We start from the raw sequence: 21,017 nt of genomic DNA, 5'->3' as shown, positions 1-21,017 counted from the left end.
TGGTATACATATTCATTGAATTATTATAATATATATTATATTAATAATGTAAATATAATATGTAATAAATATCAATATGCAATACTATTGAATTTATATGCATACTGCTATAAACTTATAATATTATCTCGATCATCTCACGAACATATTAAAGTAGTACTTCAAAAAATTAATGTCTTGTAATTAACCTCCATATTATTTATTAAACTAATATAATTTAATTTCAACGCTTTGTAAAGATTAATCATAGAAATGGAATTTATTACAAACGTATTATATTATAGTGTCATTGCACCATATACATCTTGATAAAATAATTAATTATAAATAATATATTTTATAGACCATTGATCATGTTTAATGTATAATATGAAAATAATGATACTAATCATTAAGGTATAATCAGCATCAAACTCAGAAAAACGTATGTGCAAAAACCAAGTATCATCTGTTATTGTGGAGTATATTTTTTATTGGTTTTAAGTCAGTTTAGGTATACAATAATGTATCGTTTTAATTCGATAATTTTAAACTAAATACATTCAAATGTATGGAAAAAAAATTGTTTAGGTAGGTATCTAAATAAAATATAATAAATTATAGTACAAAGCAAACTATATCAAAAATTATCATATTATCTGTGAAAATAAAATAACTGTATTGTATAATGTAGGTACCTACATTTTTTTTACAAACCTTTAAAAATTAGTTTTTCGTGTAAGATTTCATATTTGATATTGTTAAATGAAATATTATATTGAAATGAAACTAAACAAATCATAGTTTTTGAAATTTAATAACTGATAGTGATAACTTAACCTACCGTCTATGAATTATTTAGTAAAATAATATATTGGTACAGTAATCCAATACTTATTTATATAGTTTTTGTTTTAATATAATATTTGTAGATCAGTATTGAATTTCATATACTAATGGATTGAAGATTAATAAAATAATGCTTTTATAAATTAAAAACAGTATATTATTTATCATGAACATTATAATTAAAAATAATTATTTTAACTTTTTATTTTAAATTTCAGTAAATTCACTATCCAAATAGTGTAGATAATAAATATTGTATTATTCTACTTTCGAAAACTTTTTTTGATTCACATACGTTCATACATTATATTATATTCTGCCTTATCATTAAAACTGTTTTAAAAATATTTTAATTACTTTTAGAAAACAGTTTATAAAGTTATGAATTAAATTACGTATTTAAAATTATATAACTTTTATCTAAAAACACAATGTTTAATGTTGATCTGGTATTATTTTAACTAAAATATAGTATTATAAATAAATAGTAAAATATTATAGCTTTCGAATGATCTATAAATATTTAATTTAACAATAACTAAGAAATTAAATATTTTCATTTAATATTGTTATACAAATAATGAATATGCATAACATCAAGGGAGTAGCTTTATAGTATAAAAGTAAAAAGTATAAAGTTAGATATTATATATATATTTCTAAAAAAACCGGACATCAATCGCACGTTTAATAGGTCACATTGCTTAAAGTAGACCACTCGAGGACAGACGTGTTATACCTTCCATTTGTAATTTAAAAGTAATAATAAATCATTGCATTCAAAAAGCAACTCATAATAAAATGTATTAATATTATAAGTTTATAATATGAATATAATTTTGAATTTCTATGAGTTTTATTTAATAATAACGAATTTCAATTATTATATATAAATTTAAAAAATATGTCTATTTTATAGAATTTATTATTTTAAATACCAGAATATAGTTTGAATTATAATTTAAGGTTTTAAAAAGGTTTAATTGTTCCAAAAAAACAATTATTACATTTAATATTCATAAATATTAAATTATAATACTAGTAATTAAACAAAAAGTGATATATATGTAAATTGAAATTTAAAATTTAGTTATTATCATTATTAATTTCACTGTTGTAGTATTTAAATTTGACTTTGTTTATCAGAAGATAAAACAAATCTCAAGTTATTACAATAATACATCACATATTATAGAAGGATGAAATTGTCGTGTATCGATCCTATAACACACAATGATTTGTGACTATAATTTTATCTCAAATATAGTTAGCTAAACTATTATCTTTATTTGAAATTGGCAATGCAATGTAAGTATACAGATTTATTTTGGCTATTCATTTCTATGGGTGTATAAATATATTGTTTTTTGTCATATAAAACAACAATAGAAAGAGTGAACGCCGACAACCCATAAGTATTAATGGTATTCTGTACTTTATCAGTTGCTGTTCAGTCATTGCACATGCATGTTATCAAGATTTTTCCATACTGCCAAAGTATCAATTTATTTATACGACGTAAAAAAATTGACAAAATTTTTTATATTCCAACCGTAAATGTTTTTTTTTTTAATTTTATTTCGCTTTTTGTTAATATTATATTATAATTAAAAAAAAAAAAAATAAATAAATCGAATAAAATAATTATAGTATTGTGATTATCATTTGCATAAATCATTAAAATAACATCTCAATAAAAAAAAAAATGTCTGTTTTTGATATCCACCAAACGACTTAAACAGTAAAACGTATATATAACATAATCTTAACCTGTTTTCGTAAGACAATAATATAATATACAACTTTCAGGAGAATCGAGATTTATTTTAGGTGAAATTATTATGTTATACACGTTTTAACTGGAGTATAGCATTATTTTATGACATCTTCGCCTTATATTCGCTATTTCTTTCAGTGTATATAAATAAGCGTCGATAAACAAACTATTTTTAAACTCAGATTGATGTATGTTTTTATACGTTTGATAATGTTTTTCGTCATCACTATTAAAATATTCGCAAATTCACTCAAGCACCACAAGTTGCGTTTTTCTTTTTTTTTTTTTGAAACATTAAAACATTTTAGATTAACAAACAGGTCTTAAGACCAATGTATTCATATGGCAATCAAAAAGTCATTAATGTATATACATATAATATTACATTGTGTATAATATTATAAAATATATTTGATTCGCTCCAGATATAAATATTTATCACGAACGAGTGATTCGCTTCACGCGAAGATGGTTGAAAAGCTTTATATATAATATATGTATAATATGTATACTGGGGAGTTAGGCTACGCGTGATATTTTCGGGGTGTCTTTGTGCCGGAAATCTTGGTAAGACGACCTTCATTCCGCTGGATTACTCCCACATCGTTTTTACAAGCATTTTGGGACTCCTCTGTACACTATACTCATCCCTTGCGCTTTTTATTCGTCTTATCCACTATCCGGAAGCAAAAATAAATATAAATATTATACATATATATTATATGTATTCATGTGTGTGTGTACAAATGGAAATAGTCGAGGGGTATTCGTGCATATGTTGTGCTGTTGATAACTCGTAGTCTGTAAACTGTTTTTTTTCTTACATCCTATAATATATTTGTGGAGCCATTACTGCGGACAAAGCGTAATATTATATATATATTCAAATAAGGTGGCCCGAGTGGCCCGTGACTATATTTGAATACGTGGAAATAATATTCCATAAAACTAGCCATAACGCCCGTAATGACATAGGTACGTGTTCAATTGAATTCGGATGTATCTTCATAACGATCTTATAAATATATTGTCCGTTACAATAATATTATAAAAATTGCATGGAATATTGAGACTAGAAAATAAGAAAACAAAAAATAATATCGATGTGATATCAAAGTTTATTAAAAAAAAAAAAATATTGAATAATTAAATTAATTGTAATAATTTATACTTCTTATAATTTTGATTGAGTTAACCTAATTAAAACAATATTTGTAATAAAATGTTTGACTGTGATTAATTGTAACAATAATTAACTATTTGCATTAATTTAAATTTTTTGAAATATGTATTATTTTTAAAATATTTATTGTTTCTGGTAAGTTTTGTGAATATTAGTTTTTAGTTTTAAAAGCATAAACTATTTTAATGGACATCCTATATTATGATTTTTTGGAAGCTTTAAGATGAAATTTTTAATTTTTATCAAAGAATTTGAACATGTATTTTTTTTAATTAATGAAAGTGTCTGTACCAGGCGTGGCACGCTATTAAACTTATTTACGCTGGTCTCAAGAGAGTGAATGATAACTTCATTTCTGAACTAAGTTTATATGGCAGCGTAATAATATAGTCAATTTCAGATTCGTTGTAGTGTTCAAATAAAAATTTAAATTATACTATTTTATTATTATTATACTCTTAGCATTATCAGTATTGTGGATTATGAATATTGCTTTTTATTGGTTGAATAAACTGAAATTATGAAATCGTTGATTATTATTGTAGTAGTATATATAATATTGGACGCTATTTCCAAATCTTTCCATTTTCAATTTTATTGATAGCTTTTTCTTAATTTTCATTAAAACCAAAATCAGTAGAAAAATATATAATATTTCAAACCAATTCTAATTGTTTATGTCTGAAAAAAATAATAATTCAACATTCAAAACTAATATTGAATTACAGAAACTTTTTGTAAAAAAAAAAGTAATTAGCGATGTAAATTCGATTGGAACAAATGTCTCGTCTCGGTAAGCATATTGTGTTTAACGATGGTAGCAGAGGACGAGAAGTAGTATTGTTCACGCAGAGCCTCCTCTGTTGTCGGTCAAACAGGAAAAATAAAAGAAGCGTATTGTGTTTTAAATTTAATTTTCATACTGTAGCAATTGTTAGGTTCAAACAGTTTATGTATATATAGTATTCGTTTATAAATTACACTAAAAATTCAGTATTAAATTCATTAGAAAAATCAATCTCAACCTTGTTCTATGATTTTATTTTATTAAAAAAAAATGTAAATTTATCGAAGCCCTATGAGTCTTTTATCTCACAAACTCCGACTCGTGATGGGTAAAATCAATGTATACGATTTCTAATTTCATAAATCGGGGTTTCGCCATGTCTGTGTGGGATATATGTTAGTTTGAAATAATGATCGCTGATTTACGGACAAATTATGTTGAACAAACTTTGTCGAATAGAATAAAATTCACATAAAGACACATAAACCACGTGCCGTCGCCAATGACGATGGAAATAAAATACATCTATCTGTATAATATATTTATTATACATACATTATATAGTGGCGAGTCGATTGACGGTGATAATAATTTGTGAATTAATAGATTTGGTTCTCTTTGATTCACTTTGAAAATGTTAAGACAATAAAACTATTTTTTTTTTAAAAATGTCCGTATAGTGCAGTCATGGATTATAGACAATAAAAGAATATATATCATATATGCCATTTTTATATCAACAAAATAAAGACTCGTGTTATCGAATACGGGCAAGAGAAATATTGATTTTAAATTTAACACTCTCACTCTAACAAGAGGATTTATCATTGAATCACGCAGGAACAGGAATGGAGGAAAGATAACGTTCTGTCACACTATAATTGTATGTTATATTATTATGTTTTATCAGCCTAGAGCAAAAATACGTATTATACAGATAATAAAATATTACGGTAATTCCTGAATTTTTTATCGAACTATATAATATGACCTACTAATGACGAGTTACATAGAAAATTAATTAATTTAATGGTTCTCTGATGTTTAACGGACCAACCGTGGCAACTGACCACATGTTCAAGAAACCATAAGCTCTCTATTGATTCATCAAATATTTATTGATTGTATATGTAACTAGACATAGGCATATTATTGTGAATATTGAACCAACTATTGAAAATGATAGTTGTTGAACAGTTTTATTATTTTACGTTATTATAATTGTAGCTAAATGCACTACAATGCTATGGTAAGTAATTATAAACGTTAAACTTTAATACTATTATTTTAAATTAAAAAGGTTAATTTCGGTAGTTTTTTTCATTAAAACATTTATTGCATTCATTACAGGATTTAACAAAAAATACGAATCATATTTTATACAAAATATTAAAATAAAAACACTGCCTTGTATAGAAGTTTATTTAAAAAAAAAAAAGTATATCGATTTTTTTTTTATCATTATTTATTATTATTGTAGATACATTTTATTGCGAAAGTATACATTTAAAATATACTATATTATTATTATTATAGCAAGTTATACCTATACGTACAACGTAATATGGTTATATATATTCTAAAAATATTATTCAAACGATGATTGTACTCAGAATGTCAAATTACAAGTGACGAAAATATATTATATACTTTTTTAGATTCTCCAGATAAATTTTATGCTTTTCATGTATATTCGGGTAATAAATTGGATTTTGAAACTCATACTCGACTAAACCAAATTTATGGGTGGACGTAAAATTATTATTAAACGAGCACACTTTGCAGGAGTAAAGTCGTTCAACTTAAAAAAAAAAATTGTATACATATATAATAAATATATATTATGTATACGTATAGTACAGTTGAAAATATAATTCAGTACATTACTAATGATTAGATACGTTTTCTTACGTGCCAATTACAGCGAAAAAATTTCAAATAAATACATTGAAAGAACTTAATGTATTATGACGTATGATAACACAATTTTATAAGCCAATTATTTAATATTACTTCAATTCAATCAACTTATAATTATGATAATAATACGCGTATGTAACCGATAAATTAGGTTTTGACAATTTAAACTAATCCAACATTTATTTTATTTAAATTATACATACATAAATTTAAATTTGGTTAAAATCGTTCAACGAGTATTGAAGATTATCCAGAGGATACCACAATAAGTGGACGGTTATTTTTGCAAATATTTCATTCAACATGTTCTGTGTAGTTGTAGTATTATAAATTGTATTATTGTAATGTGAAAGTAAAATAATCTCATAGTCATTATTAGTTGATAAATCATCAATATTATAATATATTTCTAGATAAATTAATACTTACTTAATCAATTTTTTTATAAAATATATTTTACAAGTTCTCAGAATCTTAGGTTTCGTTATAACAGCTTAAGCGGAAGTTTAATCTTCCGAGGACTGTGATGGCCTATAACTGGACAATATTTCCGCATTACACTGCAAATATGATTAGTTTTATTAATCTCATTAAAATAATACACTTTACTTTTATAGGTAACGGATTGTGAGATATTCACGCAGTAAAACAATAAATGTATTATAATGTATCAAATTTTAGAGATTATTCTTTTCACCATCTATAGGTGACCTTATTTTAAATCTTTTTTTATTAACATTTTTACCGTTATATCGACAGAAGAAATCTGCTCCAGACAAATCTATTGCGTTAGGTTACCATAATAAATATCATTTTTTTTTTTTATTATTACTCGTTATTGTTTGTCTGCAGCCCGACCAAAGATATATATTTCAGACGATATTAATATGGAAGTGAGCTCATAAATTTGCTTAAAACCCAAGCTTAATGTCAAAGGATCCGCTCAAAAAGCAAACCTACGAAATCTCTGTAAAATACGATTTGTCGTTGTTTATATAGTCACAAAGTCCTACATACTTTATATTACTCGAGCAGCTGGTTGATTATTTCAAGACGAAGCGCTGTTCATAAATCACAAGATTCGTTTGCAGTTTCCGCGTAGGCATATGTCGAAGTGATAAATTATTATTATTGTTGTCCGAACGAGATATTAAACGACACAGGTTTTAGCTATTATTGAAAAACACGGACACGCATGTAATATTAACTTATATTAAATCATGCCGATTATGTACGTTATTCATGCAGTATAATATTATCCCGTTAAATCATTTAATGTATCATGAGCTTTACGAAAGTAATTTAAATTATACGTAACCTACGTCTCTCTGTTCGTCAATTTTTTTTTCTGCAATTAAGCTCTGCAGTGCTGTTGTGTTTGTAATATTTACAATTGTTTTTTATTTTATTTTTTATTTGATAAAGGGATTTATTTGGTTTATGAAACTTTGTTCATTACGGTTTTAAAGATAGGTACAGTAGATTATAGTATTAATAAATTCCATTGATAATGTCAAAATTATGTTCGGTCCGACGGTCACAATAAAATAATTTGGTTCCCAGACTCTGAATATCTACTTAAACACTATAGTATTTTTTTTTATAAAAATATTTTATTTAGGTTTTCGAGAATTTTTTTAATGAAATACGAAGCAGAAGATGTTATGTTGATGAAAACGAATTAATATCCATTTATAGTATTTGTGGAGTGGTCGAAACAAAATATTGAAAACGATTTTATTTTGATTTTTGTTCAGTGGCGCCGGGCTATGTTCGTAATGTGTTTGTGCATGGCGTCGATCGTCGTAAAGAAATTGCCGGGCTACACGTACGTACATAAATTCCTTCACGATCGAAAGACCTTTTTATTTGTCAACTGATTGTCCATGTTCGTATACTTTATAGCATAATGTGTGGATTCAGTATAAAGTGAGAGATTAAAAGCAAAAAATAACTTTCAATTGTCGACAAATTAATTTGTTTTTTTTTTTTTTTTGGTCGTACACATGAAAAAAAGTTTTACATTTTATTTAACAGATAATATAACTTTCAATATACGATTAGGTCAAGTTAGATTTTACGACTATCTTTTAACGCAAATGAATAAATGTCATAGTTCAGTTGTTGATAGACCTTATAGAGATATGATTACATAGTATTATATCATTAGGTTCGCGTTTAAAATTACGTGTTTTATTTCCGTATTATACTCGTACATGCCTCACAAATATTGTTCTATTGTTCTTCAGAAATTCAGGGCTGTTGTCTCTCTACAAATTACAATTTTGTTGAAAGTTTTTTTTTTTTTTTAAATATGTGGTTGAATATAATAAAACCGTACTTATAGTACTTTGGTTAAATGGATTTTATTTGTATTATGATTAAGCCTCAAAAAATAATTGAAAATCAAATAAAAATATAATGCAAAAATAACGCTTTGTTTAGTTATCGTTTCATTTCACTGTTCAAATACATTTTTTAATATAAATTTAAGCTATGTAAAATTTAAAAGCACATTGTGCAGGCTTTACGGTATTATATTTTAAATTATTTGAAAATATATATAATAATTAAAAATAGTCTGGTATTTTATATTTAATTAATTATTGTAATCTAATTCCAATATATTTATAATATCAGCTTTATGTTGCTAAGCTTACAATATTATGAAATTCAATTTCTACATCAGCTTTCAAAAACGGCTTACACAGTGCATATATATTTTTATTGCATTCAAAATAATACAAAACATCGATTTGTAAATGAACAAATAATAATAATAAAAAAAAATACTGCTCTGAAAAAATATACAACGATTTTACGGTGAACGTATTATACATTTGTTTCGTTTCACTTAACATTATTAGGACAAAATAAAATACATTTAATGAAACCCTAGGGTCACTATATTTTTTGTCTTGTAGTAGACTATAGAAACATAATCGTCATGTGCTTGCTAACGATCTACTCTAATAATAATAATAATAACTCGTCGTTTTTATTTGTTACAGTATACGTTGTTTTGGGAAATTACTACGATCACACCGGTCTCATCGTAGCAATGGACGAAATGGATTTGTTCAAAAACGGTAAGGAAATTTTTATTTGGTACGTCAATAATAATTATGCTACTATACAGTCGTCTTATCGTTGTATACGATCGCTAAACACGCGTGTTCAGTTTTTTTTTTTTTTTTTTTTTATTCGATTTAAAAACGTATTTTATGCTATATTTAATTTTTAATTTCTTGTACGGGTTTTTCACTCCGATCATTTTCCGACTGGATGACCGATAAAATTTGTTTTATTACAACTTTTGATGATTGCTGCCTAATCTGACCAACGACGGTTAATATTGGAGTATTTCCTATTTGAACTTTTGATAATAACCGTTGGTCCGTAAACGCCGGAAAGTCGCGCAAAGTACAAATACGTCAAAATTGCTTGCTCATTGGCATCGTCTGTCTCCCCTTTGGGTATAGTGAGTAGTGACAGACCAATTCTCGGGTTTCATCTTAAATATCACTGTAGAAAGGAAATGTCTATAAGCTATTGATTTCTGAACTACTTTTTTGTTTGTCGGGTTACATTAAGTAGTAGACTCTCTTAATTTAACTGACCTCTTTTGTAGTTAGCTGCTATTTTTTGAAATCGATTGTTTGATTGCTACCATATATTTTACTTAGTTTTAGACCTCCTTTAATCACAAAAAGGTCTAAATATTATATGTTTCTCAAAAGTCATACAGGATGCATGTTCTTTATAAAAAGTGTTTAATCTAATTTTTACATTAGTATTACTACTCTAACGTGAATTGAGGAATTTTCGTTAACCTTAATAGCACCAGAAATTTAGTTTTTGTTTAAGAACCAATTTAATCAGTGTTTTAAATCGACCTAAATTTTTTTTTCGATTGTTAGCACTAACTCTCCTTATTTAACTTGTTTTACTTAGGAACAATTAAATTAAACCAATTTAATTAGAATTATACGTGGTTTGAAATTATTAACTCACGTACTTAATTACTTTAAAATAATAAATCGTATTAACTTGTATTTCTTTATTCAATATATACCTAAAAATATTTTAAAAAGTTGAAATAAGACGTTATATGTGCTTTTAATTATGTAATATTAAAGTATATATTATATTAACAATTGTAAAATTTAAATTTACATACATATTTAAATCACGTAGAAATTTGATTTTAATATTTTTATTTTCAATAATAAAATTTATATTGAAAACATCAAATTGTATAACATTGTATTATTTATTAACGCACAATACTAAATTAATCCTAAAAATATAGACCAGTTTCTTCGGTTCTGGATATGGATAAAATTTGCATCGATAGGAAATACGAGTTTTATTTATAAATATTGATTTTTACAGTTATTTACTTTTGAACGAAAGTTCATAAATTTATACGCTATTATAACACCTATCTAAGTTTATTAATATTTTTTTTCTAAATAACCTAAGTAGTAAGTAGGTATTTCCATTGCTATTTATTAAATATTTATTTTAAGTCTAATAATTGTTTTCGACAAATTATATACAAATACATTTCAATCAATATAAACACATATTCGTTTATATAATTATACGACTTCGTCATGAATTACAATTGCACATTATTATTTTTGTTTATACTTAATAAATTATAATATATTATATATTATATTATAGCAAATGTCATTAGAACTTAAGATAATTTGAGTGATTGGACCATTTTAAACCAAAACTATCAATTCAATAATAATGGAAAATAACCAATGGCTAAGCCATCGCAGTTTTATTTGTTTACTAAAAAAAAAATCTCATTCATCGAGGGCAAACACATAGTTTATTCGCCCAGCCTCGTTTCCAAACAGTTATTTATATTCATGTGCTTATTGACGTTTGTATGAGCTAATATATAATATATATTACGCATTTACGTAAGTACCTATACATTTATTTTATGTATTGTATTTCTCAATGTTATAATGTATGAAAGATCGCATTATACTAATGCTGAACAAATAATACCCATACAAAATACTTTCTCGATAAAATGTTATTTAACGATTTATGTATCGTTTAATAGAATAATTGACAGTGAATGATCATAAATTATATAGACGATAATGTCAGCTACATTTTAAGAAGAAATAAAAGATTCGGACGTACTTTCAGCTGTATATTGATAACAATAATAGTGAATACGTTTAATAATTATTTTGTGAAATGAAATAGATAAAACGGAGCATCAAAAGATTAAACAATTAATTTCACTATCTTTTCAATTTAATCTATACGCTGTACATATAATGTACCGTGATTTTTCATAGATTTTAATACGTTTTTTTATATAACTAGGTGAATATTTTGTGGTGGGTGTGGATGTGGAGCAGTACGATGCAGAAAACCCGGAAAAATATTTAACCGGAATGCTGTCAAACAAACCTGATCCGATTTTGGAAAAAGCTTTTCGGTCGTTTTTTAGTGTGGTGCCTACGCCGCCTAGAGGATTCAAGAATTTCTCAGTTAAAGTCAACGAATACATGGAAAAACCACCATTTCAGTTTCCCAATCCATTGGTACAGTTGGGTGGCGTCAAACAGGTAGTTTCAATTTTCAATTTTTATCATAAATTCATTATAATAATTCTATATTAATACAGGATAATTTTAAAATTGAATATAATAAAACAAAATATTATCTTAAAGTTTTAAATTTCGTAACCATTTATGACTACGTACTAAAATATTTTAGAAATATATTAATATTAGTTTATCATTAAAGTATATTATATTATATGATATAATTAATAAAAAAGTAATATTAAATTTAAATTTTAAACTTAAAAATGTTTATGAATAATAATAAAATTCAAATTATTTTAAGTACTAAAATAAAATTAGAGATAGAAATTTAAAAATATATATATATGGAACTAAAACGCTAGGGTTTTATTATATAAAATTATTATTTTCTCAAAAAACTTCAGAGAGATTGAAAAATGATGATTATTTTAAGTATAACCCATAATGGTACTCCGTAAAACTTTTTACTATCACCCAAAATGTTCACTAGAAAATTGTGTAAAATGTAAAAATAAAATACATCACTTTATCCGTTTATCACCAATATATATGATTGTTAAGAATCAAAAAGTTTATAGGCAATAAACTGATAACAATAGCGTGCTAAATGAAACAACGAATATTTTTCTTGAATAGAATATACAATAGACCGTTTACTTCATCTCAAAATGTTGAATGGTACATGATTTATATTGGGAATAAAATAAATCTCCTCTTAAAGAGATTTGATTAATTTTATTTTTAAGTTGGTATACATTTAATTTTGGTTGTTTTTACTTCTATGTTGGCTTGTCTTATACCAACAAAAATTACCTTTAAGAATAAAATTCACTGCTATTATTTTTTTTTATGTTAAATATCAAGTTGATTTAGATCACTATTTAGATAGGTCATGATGAAAACGGCATGCTCTACAATCATTAGTTTAAATAATATACAATATATATCTAGCTATTGAAAAACTTTAAATTTTTTATATTTTCACTTGTAAAGATTTTTGAAATACTTATCACCTATATTCTTTAGATACTTAAGTCAAAAATTATTTATTTATTTCCAAATCGAATAAAAGTCATATTACTGAATTATTTATATTTTATAAAAGAATAGTCACCATTGGAATGTGATTATTATTTTAATGAATTATTTATTCTTTAAACACTTCACTATTAGAGTAAATATAAGCTTATTTTTACGGATAAAATAATAGTTAAGAAAAAATCTCATGTGACAATTATATTTTCCCGACTTAAATACATTTATGATTCGTCCGCATAAGCTATACTTATAGGCTATAGGTTTATAATTCATATATGTGTGGAATATGTTATAACATACAATTCGACATATTGTGTACGTAAAAATGTGAAATAATATTGTGTACCCATCATTCACAAAAGTTCGAAAATAAACTATTTTTATCTGACAGCCATACACAAAATATGTTGTTATGCATTGGTATCCATTTAAGTGTCTACACTCATTATTTCGAAAAGTTTTAACTTTTTTTGAAAATATTTATCGTTTTTATTTTTTAAGTTTTTTACTTGGGGTTGACGTCATTGGATGATCCCCCTCCTGTCAATCAAATTTCATTAAATTTACTTATTGTATAATATGTAAATAAAGATTGAAAGTACATCAAAATTTGTTTCAATAAAAAAAAAAAAGTTCTCTACTTGTTTTATCGAAACTTTTATTTTTAATATATTTTGAAGCAGGGTATTTTCAACCGTGTAGTTAATATTAATCAAAAGTATTTCATGTTTTGAGGAGTAGAATAGAGTGCCACAGTTTACCTCATATAATTTTTACTACTTAATCTTCACTTATCTAGACATTATATAATTACTTATAACTTGTTTTCGAAATTACTACGGAACAACTTATATATATATATATATATATGTATTTTGTTTACTTATAAGTATGGTAGTATACATAACAGTTGAGGTGTGGGTTTTAAACGAATAAGGATCGTCCCTAATCAGTAAAGACAATAATCATCAAAGTCCTTTTAAACATCATTGTATACTTGGTTATAATATTAAATACAATATACCGTTGTAGGTACATTATATTAGTGAAATTTGTCTTATGGTCTAAGGTTCGGTTATTGGTTTCAACGTTTCGTGAAACATTTTTCAGTGTAGTGTTTTACTGTAAGTGGCGTGGACGGAATAGGTATCGACCACGATGGAGTTTTTTTTCGCTTTAAAAAATATGTTTATACATACGGGTGATACTTTTCACAGTAAACGATCGTCGTTTCGAAAACTATTACATTTTTTTCTAAGAATTTAAGATAAATGTAATTCGAACGTTTTGTATTGCCCTAATTTTTTTTACTCTCACGTTTATTGGCAAACCGACCATCGATTTTTGATTTTTAGATGGTAGTTTAGCCATTTGCTTATTTTTATAGTCCAAAGTAGTCTATATATTTCTAAAAAAGTTGATGTGTTTAAACATTGAAGAATTATTATTATTATTAATAAGCATTTAAATACTGAAAACTTACAAATAAAATATTATTGTTACGATGTAATATGTTATGTGAACATGACTAAATATTTATAAAAATATTCTACTTAGTGCTTAGAATACTAAAACTAGAAATTAGGTCACCATTTGAAAATCATAAGATGACAGTGGTTTCATCAATACGAGTATAAGGATGAAAAAATATATAATATAATTATTGTTATAACATATATTGACATGTTTCTGACACCTTGTTAAACCGGAAAAGATGCGATCGGACGTGACCAGAAAAGTGTTACTATACACATGTATTATACATTATGGAGGGCGTCTTTAAGAAGGGTTCGAGTAACCTAAATCGGGTGGCGAATTCCGTGAATGTTTGGAAAAAAAAACAATCGTAAACTGTCGAAACACCAAACAGTAAATAAAATATAATTTCGTTGTTACGTCATCGCAAATGATATCGTTGGGGTTTGTCCCACAAATAGCATATAGGTACAACAAATAACAATCACTAAGTAATTATAGCGTTTTCGATCGAATTCTAAACACACCGCAACATTGTGCCTATACGTGTACAATGTGCATATTATTATGTATTACTTGTATGTATAATAAACTTCCGGTCGGACGTAACTGGACCAATATAATATGGATTGTGGACTTGGGGGCACGATATCTTCAAACCTTCCGGTTACACCGACCACATTTCGTAGTTTATGTATATTATTGTTATTATAATACAAATACGTACGTATGTGGGGTTGGTCTAATCTGGATATGATTGAACGGTTTTCGGATCTAGATTTTCCGAAATACTCGGGATGTCGTCCTACAGAATATAATAATATAACATAAAAAAGACGATGGTGGTTTAAAATAGTAATAAAAAGCTACCAAGGAAAACTTCTGATAAGATAACATTCCAGGCGTCTATTATTTCCCAGACGTGGGCGACCAGTAATCATGTACACACATGATAATGATATTGTGTCAAACTTTGGCGCCTGTTTCACGAGTCCTGCGATGAATTTTAGACTTTACGATATTAAAACATGATAATAATAGAGAGGTACATTATATGTCATGTTGTATGTGCCAGTAACGAATGTTAAGTCTTTGTTGGAACGCAATTAATTAAAAACTAAAATATGAGGCGAAATCGTGCGCTACAATAATTTGTGTTATTATATTATTGTGCAGACTAAAAACTATGAAAAAAGAAAAAAAATTAAAAATTGTGTAATAGCTTTGTTGATAAAAAAAATGTTTCTATAAATGAATTAACCAGTCAATTTTAGGTTTCTTTAAGGAAGTATATATAATATTTCGTAGTGTTCACCCGCCCGTTCTTATTTTTTTTTCAGTATGAATAACTACAATCTGTAATATAATACAATAAGTATATTATATGAAAGTATAACACTACATAATTAAACTAAAATAAAGTGACACGAATCATGAATACAGGGTTAGAGAAATTATCCATTGATATTGCTCAGTAGGGTCAACAGATGTCACCCTAGTGGAACGCCCCCGTGGATAGTTGTTTGCAAATTGAGGGGATGATTCTTTGTCTTATAGTTATTTCGATCATAAATTAATGCTATAAAGTGTACACATACCTACGCAAAATAATAATAATTTGAGGTGTTTGTAAATTCTCATAAATATACATATAGATGAAAACAATTTTTTTCTCGCATTAATATCATTATTCTTACAGCCGGGAAATAATAATAATATTTGAACGTCGTTAAATAAATAACAATAATAATGATTATTAAACAACAACATTGGGCATGGCGTTATGTGGGGTTTCGCATCATACAGCCAATCAGCGCACTACTGACTCATTATACTATTTTTCTATTGGTTATTATTATTATTGGATGCGTTTTAACATATCTAAACTACTCGAGTCTCGAGATTAAGACGTCAGTCGTAGTTAGAACGCAGTGATCTATACTTCAAACTCCGCAGCACCGTTCAAAGCTCCGAGCCGTTGTCACATTTCATATACTTACGTCGGCAATAATAATTGATTAATCGTCGATTTTATATACACATTCTGAGGTGAGTCTTGGACGATTGCTTAACTATAGGTACGCTTTAAACAATAATTTTAATATATTATAATATTATATAATACGTATACGAAAGGTTATAGGTATATAGGTACGTCGAAATTCAAATTTTATAGGAGAGACATAAAACTTATTTTGTGTAACTTATTATGTTTTAACCTTTTCAAAATAAATGAAATACAGATACACCTATTGTTAGCTACAACTATAGGAATACGTAGATATGTTTCGTTTTCACATCAAATAGTGTGCTTGAATACAAAAAACATATTTCTGTGAAAATCTAAAAATGTCAAAATAATGAACATGTTTCCTTACAAAAGTGATACTAAAACCTCTAGCAAACTGTCAGGTATAACAATAAAATAAATTGGTGACGATATGTTGAACGGTGTGGATCTGTATGCTTGACAAAAAATTGGAACTTGTTTTTATAGTATAGATTTAAATTAATATAATAATAATAACGAGAAATCTCAAATGTCATTACTCATTATAGATGTATTAATAATATTAAATATTCAGGTCTTATTGGCAATTTAGATTATGAATATACCATTGGTAATTGATATAAAACCAATATTGAGGTAGATAGGTGCATCAGTTATATTCATTTATTTTATGTACCTACAAGTATTAATGCATACCTTATAGGTATTATACTTTTATTCGTCTTCAGTTGATAGACAAAGTTTATTATTGCATAAGGTTATTGGGTATTTAAATTATTAATTACAATTTAAATATAATATTTTCTTTCAATCGTATGAAATCCTTAGAAATCGAATGACTAAAAAATAATGTTAACTAAAGAACATGCTTTCTCAACTTGTTAATAGCTAATATAAATAAGTCAAAATAAGTTACCGCATAATAGGTATAGAGTTTAAATCATTTGAATGTCTGTCTAGAATAGTTTTCAATTAAATCAAGTGCTACTGCACAAGTAACTAATTTATATGGGTATCAATACATAATATTTTAATTAAATTTATTATTGATGAGGTGATATATAACTCGTACATAATATTTATGACTTATTTTGAATAAAAAGATTTGTTTTCAACAGTTCTAAGCATTATTAAACAACTGATCGTTGATTTCCATAAAATCACTACTGACCTTACTCAAGTTTTATAAAATTATAGTTCTTGTTTGTTTTTAACTTATGAAAACGTTTTAACTATAATACGATGATTATTTTATGAAAATCACTACTTTATCTTCAATTAATATCGTGCGTGTTGTAGCATGGATTCGACGGTTATGATAAAGTGCAGTAAGCACTCCATAAGTCGTTCTATCGGTGGGTATTGTCCGCACTTAGAACGAATCTCGACCGTTAAATTGTTCTCCAGCTGCAGCAGAACAATTTCGTGAAATCGATTTTTAACCTTTCCATTCGCTAAACATAAATAACTTTAGTGCGCCCATACGATATTATAATATAATAATATATTATTATTTTATGGTTCGCCAAACGGATGCTGAAATACCGACGAGCGTTCCTCGAGGAATATGCTGACCGGAATCCGTTTTTCGACAACGCGCCACCCTATTTCATCCGTCGGTTCAAATAGTAATGCGTTTTAATCACAGTGTTTTAGGCATATAATTCGTACACCTGATAATTTATTATCACACGCTCTATGGTATTTTATGACGTACGAAAAGTGAAACTCGAGCAGATGCGACTACACTAGTATACGGATAAATTGTCAATGACTCATCGTTTTTCGTAACGATTATTCGTTATACGAAACCAAGATTCCCGTAATATAAAACATATAAATTATTATACGCGAGTATTGTAAACAGATTGATTGATTTTTGTTCGAACCGCGTTCGACGTCGATGGTGACTGAGATTTATCTCCGACTCATTTGCGCAAACTAATAAATGTACAAGACAACCGATATAGTAGGTAGATGTAAAATGATTGTGGGCATTATAGTGAATATTCACATAATAATATTATAACAATAATATAATACTATGATTGATAAATTATTGAGTTAGAGGTCGGAATTCTCGCATCATAACGTTGACATTTTTGTGTACAATCGAATAACAGAAGGGCCAAAACAAAAAAAAAGTTCCACGATTATTATACTATATTTTTATTCACCCCGCCGCCGTGAATCCACCGGTGATATATTATTATTATCACACGACGAGCATCATGTCATTAAACGAAATTAGGAATTTCATTTTAACGTAATTTATTATGTTTTGCATAGACAGCTTGAATATATTATATTCTCTGGAGGGTGTGTTATCTCTTTCTTATTATATATTTTTTTAATCTAAAATCAATAGGTAATTAAAGCATGCCGAATTTATATCGACTGTAGATACCGAGCCAATATGATATAGTATAGTGTATACTGTATATTATGCTATCTATTATTTGTAAATATAGTTTTTATAAAATTATCAAAAAAGATTTTATATTAGTTTATATGATATACTTTTTACATAGATAACAAAAAAATGTTAAGTATGACCGGTTATTAACAAAGTTAGTCGCGTTAAGCATATTTAATGCCTCATAAACATTATACAAACGGCAATATGATTATTTATATAATAGTATATTATATACCTACTACAGCAATGGTAAACCGACAGGACTATAATATGTAAATTATAATAATACGTCTAACACAAACTGCACCACAATATATTCTGTGTATAGAACATTAAAATAACAAATTAATATTAATATTAAAAAATATATATATATATATATTTCTAAATTATATGAAAGCATTTATCGAAATTTTCATATCCTCGCGTAGGTATTCCTAATATTCCTTTAAAATTTTGAAAATGTATATGCTAAAATTAAAATTAAATCCGTACTTATCTTTATTGACACATTATATAGGTATAACAATCTATACTCCGTATAGTTATATATTTACACATCCATACTAAGTGATTAAATCATATTCATACTTATAAACATGGTCAATGGTTCAGTAAATAATGTTTAATATTCGTAATAATTCTGTTTTTTTTCTTCAAAGTCACGTACTGCTGGTTTCAAACTGTTGATATTATACAGAATCACGCCATCGTACCCTGTCAATAATTTATTAATACCTACCCTATGCGTAGCATGCAACTATGCATGAACTTACAACTAACACACACCTAATTAATTATATTATGCATTATATAATTTGGTCTGGGATAGATGGGAAATCAAATCGATTTAATCAAATACATTTGATGGTAAATAATAAATATACCACAAGACGTATACGAAAAATAAGAATTTAAAAATGTTCACACTAGGAAAGAGTATTTTATTAAAAATCATAATCTTCCTAGGTAAAATAAAATATTTAGGTGACTTAAAAATGAAATAATATTTTCCTCCATATTCAATGTTATTATGTTTCTCAAATCCTTATAGTATTATAACGTACCTGTATATTTGCATATACAATTATAAGGGATGAGGTGTACCGAAACAAGTAAGTTTACCTACTTGAAAATACGATTGTGTGTGTTCGGTTATAATACTTATTTTGTGCATATATATTGTATAAAATAATGTGTCCAGTAAGTACCATATTATCCAATATATATTATATATACAGTGGACACCGATTATAGGTAATATTCACAGATATAAGGTTCAGACGATTATTAAACTCAAAATCGTCTAGAATGGAATTTCGTAAAAAATGTTGTTGAGAATAAACATTTTTGGTTAAAATTTAGAAGTAAATTAGTTTTGAAAAGTTAAATATTGTTTTGGTTATTACTGGTTTCGATTCAAGATTTATAATATGTGTATGTACGACTTGTACGTATGTACCTACAACAAATTTGATTGAATTTCTCATTTATACCAATCATCGTATTATCTGATTTCATTTATTTACTAGTGAATATGAAATATGACGTAATAAAGTAGATTAAAGTAAAAGCAAAATATTTAGTAAAATAAAATTCATAAATAATTCAAATGTTTGTTTTTTTCCCCACTTCACCCATAAGATTTATTCAGTTTACCCAAGACTCACTTTATGCTGGTTTCATAGTGAGTCTTATATGCGAAGTCCGCTATATATATATAGATACCACTATGGACAATTAATATATATATTATAATATTATAATCTACATTATGGTTTCTACAACAGAAGTAATTATCTATTTGAGAAATTTCAAACAAGTGGAGTAAACTACTTAAAAAGTGTGAGAATTCAAATATTTTTTACGTGATTTAGGTAAAATTTTGAAAAATTTTGATCTTTTTTTCAATGTTAACCAAAAATTACAACAATCTTGTTTTTGAAAACATGTGTTACTAAAAAATGATTTTTTATTATTGATTTAT

General features: G+C 26.3%; 1 protein-coding gene across 4 annotated transcripts in view; it reads left to right on the top strand.

Moving 5' to 3' along the window:
* LOC114125276 (guanylate cyclase 32E) overlaps window positions 1-21,017 on the top strand; it is a 75,425-nt gene that overhangs the window by 35,559 nt on the left and 18,849 nt on the right. For all 4 annotated transcript variants that reach the window (XM_027988860.2, XM_027988861.2, XM_050199520.1 and 1 more), the window contains 2 exons: window positions 9,507-9,584; window positions 11,860-12,104. In XM_027988860.2, coding sequence (XP_027844661.2) covers window positions 9,507-9,584; window positions 11,860-12,104 — 323 coding nt within the window. The remainder of the gene's footprint in view (window positions 1-9,506; window positions 9,585-11,859; window positions 12,105-21,017) is intronic.

The sequence above is a fragment of the Aphis gossypii genome, chromosome 2 (assembly GCF_020184175.1).
Source record: "Aphis gossypii isolate Hap1 chromosome 2, ASM2018417v2, whole genome shotgun sequence".
Taxonomy (NCBI): Eukaryota; Metazoa; Arthropoda; class Insecta; order Hemiptera; family Aphididae; genus Aphis; species Aphis gossypii.
The sequence above is the reverse complement of the archived record's forward strand: the minus strand, read 5'-3'. Positions and strand labels throughout refer to the sequence as shown.